Here is a 3,006-nt window from a genome sequence, read left to right as displayed (position 1 = left end):
ATTCCCCACCCTACAGCCTGCTCCACAGCATACCCTCCGACTCCCGCTGCTCTAGAGCCCTAGGCGACCTCCTTTTTGACCTGCCTTCCTGTTACCCCTTGCCCTGGCACACGCCCATCTTGAGTTATTGGGCTCCGTCCAAAGTTCCCTATCTTCCTGACGATTCTTCCACCTCTGACCCCAGTGAGGACCCTCCACTTACCTGCTGGCTTTTGAGATTACCTCACTCCTCCCCAATTACCCTGTTCATGACCCCAGTGGCCTCTCTTTACTTTGTTTCTGCCTTATTACCTCAGCTCTTCTATACACACACACACACACACACACACACACACACAGCCGTCTCTAGCTCCTCACCCGGCCCAGAACTCTAAATCCTGCTTTCCAACGGACTGGGGCTTCTGCTGCAGGCTTTGGCCCAAGGGAACTGTCATAGTACCCCTTCCCCGAATCCCCAGCCCAGCTGCGGCCCTTGATTACCCCCAAATCCCCTCCAGCAGCTCTGGGCCCCAGCCCAGACTGTGCGTGCCTAAGTGGCCAAGCCAGAGATTAGCTGGGGGGCTAAAGGAGGGTAAGGAGGTGGGAAGCGGTGGCTGGACCAGGGCTGTATCTAGCTAGCTCTGAGAGACTCACTCCGGGTCTAATCCTTCCACGAAGCGAGGCGGGACAGAGCTGAAAGATCCCACAGGGACCCCCCACCTCTGCCCTCCCCCAGCTAATTAGTAATTAGTGATTAGTGATTAGTGACTATTGATCACCTGCTGCTTCTCCCAGTAGGCAGCTGCTTTGGCAAGACTAGGGGAGACAGAGGAGATAGGCAAGGAAATGAGTAGACTGTATTAGAAAGATCCTGAAGCAGCCAGGGCAAAGAGGATAGAACCCCAGAGGCAGGGGAAACCAGGAGTTCCAGGTCCCCAGAGGAGACCAGAAGCCTAGAGCAAGGAGGAAGGAGGCAGAGAATTTCTACAGGAAGGGCAAGTGAAGAACGCAGGGCTGGTAACATTGATGGTTAGGGTTTCTCAAGAGTTACCCTATGAACTCTGCTCATGGAGACATCCCTGAATGCACAAACACACATAGGCCACTCAGATTATAAATACTGAGGCTCACAACCCCATGCTCACATTCAGCTACACTCAAAATCACAAGTGCACTCAGGTGCATATTCACAAATTCCAGACTCCCATACAGACAACACATGCACCTTACCACACACATATCAGAGCCCCTAGGGCCCAGATGTGTGCACACACCCTACTCACAAGAGGACACAGCAGCATGCGTAGGTATCTGAACACAAGGACACTTCTCTACACACACTTCCCCATGCCTAGTTATATGTATTCACACACCCACAGTGTGTATACACACTCATCACAAATAAACACATTCTCACATGCACACATGCTGGACGCAATGGCAGATATGATCTCCCCCACTGACTCCGACACGGAGGCCCCACATCTGCAGCTCTCACACACACTCGGGTAGATCCCATCTCTCGATCTCCCTCAAGTCTCCACCAGATGTTTCATTCCCCTTCAGGGGGCAAAGGAAATTAAACCAGATCTGTCCACAGGGGAGTTTATTTGATGGGAGAGAGGAGAGGAGAGGAGAGGAGAGGGGAGGGGAGGGGAGGGGAGGGGAGGGAAAGGAGAGGCAGGGTAATGCCACCCGTACCTCCTCTTGACCTCAGGCCTTCATATATGGCAGTGCTAGGCCAGGCCTCTCCTGAGTGTCCTAAGGGTAGAGCTGTGCAGTACGTCCAAAAGCAGCTCTTGCCAATGGAAGCAGCTTTCAGGGAGGGGGCTCCTCTGCCCACCTTTCAGCCCCTCAAGGTCACCAGGCAGGTCTGGAAGAATCAGCAGCTCTATCGCTAGCTTCACTGGGGCAGCTCCTGCCCTGCCGGAGTTACTGAGGGCAACTGGGGTAGGCAGGCAGCATCTAAGTGTTGGGGGTGGAACTACATCCCCTCTGGACTTTGTAGAGGTTGGGGATTAGGAGTGGGGCATGAGGGTTAAGGGGCTATTGGCTTGCCCTTTGACGACTAGGCCACAGTTGGGGTGCAGGAAACAGCCAGGGCAAGAGAGGCGTCCGACAGAGGGGATGGGGTCAAGGCCTCGGCCTCCATTGTGGAACGTGTACTAGGGTACAAACAGATGGCTGAGCCGAGAAGCAGGCACTTGCACTCACCCATGTAAAGCCAGTATCGCCACCAAGGCTGACCGGCCCTAAACATGGGCTTGGGCTTCCCTAACAGGCATGCGCACAGGTGCACACTGACCCACACACCCCACGGCAGCACATATGAGCACACTGTGTACACTAGCCCAAGCTTTCACGTAGAAAGGATGACAGGATCAAGTCCGGGCCCCCTTAGCCTCTGGGTCCTCACCCCGGAACCTCAGGGAAAGGGGCAGCAGGGAGGGGTGGGGGCAGGGAGGAGAGCCCCCCCATCCAGGTGGCACCCCCTCATCAGCCTGAACGAGAGGGGGTGTGTCTGTGAGGTTTGTGTAGGGGAGATGGTGTCTCCGCGGGAAATGTGATGGGAGATTGTAGCCAAGTTCAATAGTGTCCGTGTTCGTCTGTGTGTGCGTGCGTGTGTCGGGGCCATGTAAGCTCCGAACACAGAGCCCACCGGCATTGTGACAAGTGCCGAGAAGAGAAATGGGAAGGCGAGGGTGGAGGACAGACACCGAGGAAGGCGAGCGAGGTTGGCGCGGAAATAAGGCGAGGCTGACACCCTGCTGGCTTGTCTGTCTGTCTCGCACTCCCGCTCTGTCTGGCGCACTCGCGGGTCGCGCTTCGTCCCCTCCCCCGCAGCTCCTGAAGCCCGATCTGAGTCGGGCCTCCACCAGGCACCCCCTCCAGCCCTCAGGCAACTTGCGCTGGGAGAGTGCGGGTCCTGAAGCTGGCGGTCTGTCTGTCCGCGTCCTCCACGCCGCGCAAAGTTGGGACGCTCGGAGCTGGGGGCGGGGCAGGCGCACGGAACCCCTCGCGCTCCGG

At 56.7% G+C, this 3,006-nt stretch overlaps 1 protein-coding gene across 1 annotated transcript in view; it reads right to left on the bottom strand.

Moving 5' to 3' along the window:
• The window catches only part of Nxph4 (neurexophilin 4), a 6,247-nt gene extending 5,813 nt beyond the window's left edge, over positions 1-434 (bottom strand). Inside the window, exon 1 of the mRNA XM_010644827.2 lies at positions 358-434. Within this exon, the coding sequence (XP_010643129.2) occupies positions 358-434 (77 nt within the window). The remainder of the gene's footprint in view (positions 1-357) is intronic.
• Positions 435-3,006: the final 2,572 nt, after the last annotated feature.

Source organism: Fukomys damarensis, unplaced genomic scaffold (assembly GCF_012274545.1).
Source record: "Fukomys damarensis isolate Sample0158 unplaced genomic scaffold, DMR_v1.0_HiC HiC_scaffold_15, whole genome shotgun sequence".
Lineage (NCBI taxonomy): Eukaryota > Metazoa > Chordata > Mammalia > Rodentia > Bathyergidae > Fukomys > Fukomys damarensis.
Note: the sequence above shows the minus strand (reverse complement) of the source record. Positions and strands in the feature narration are given on the sequence as shown.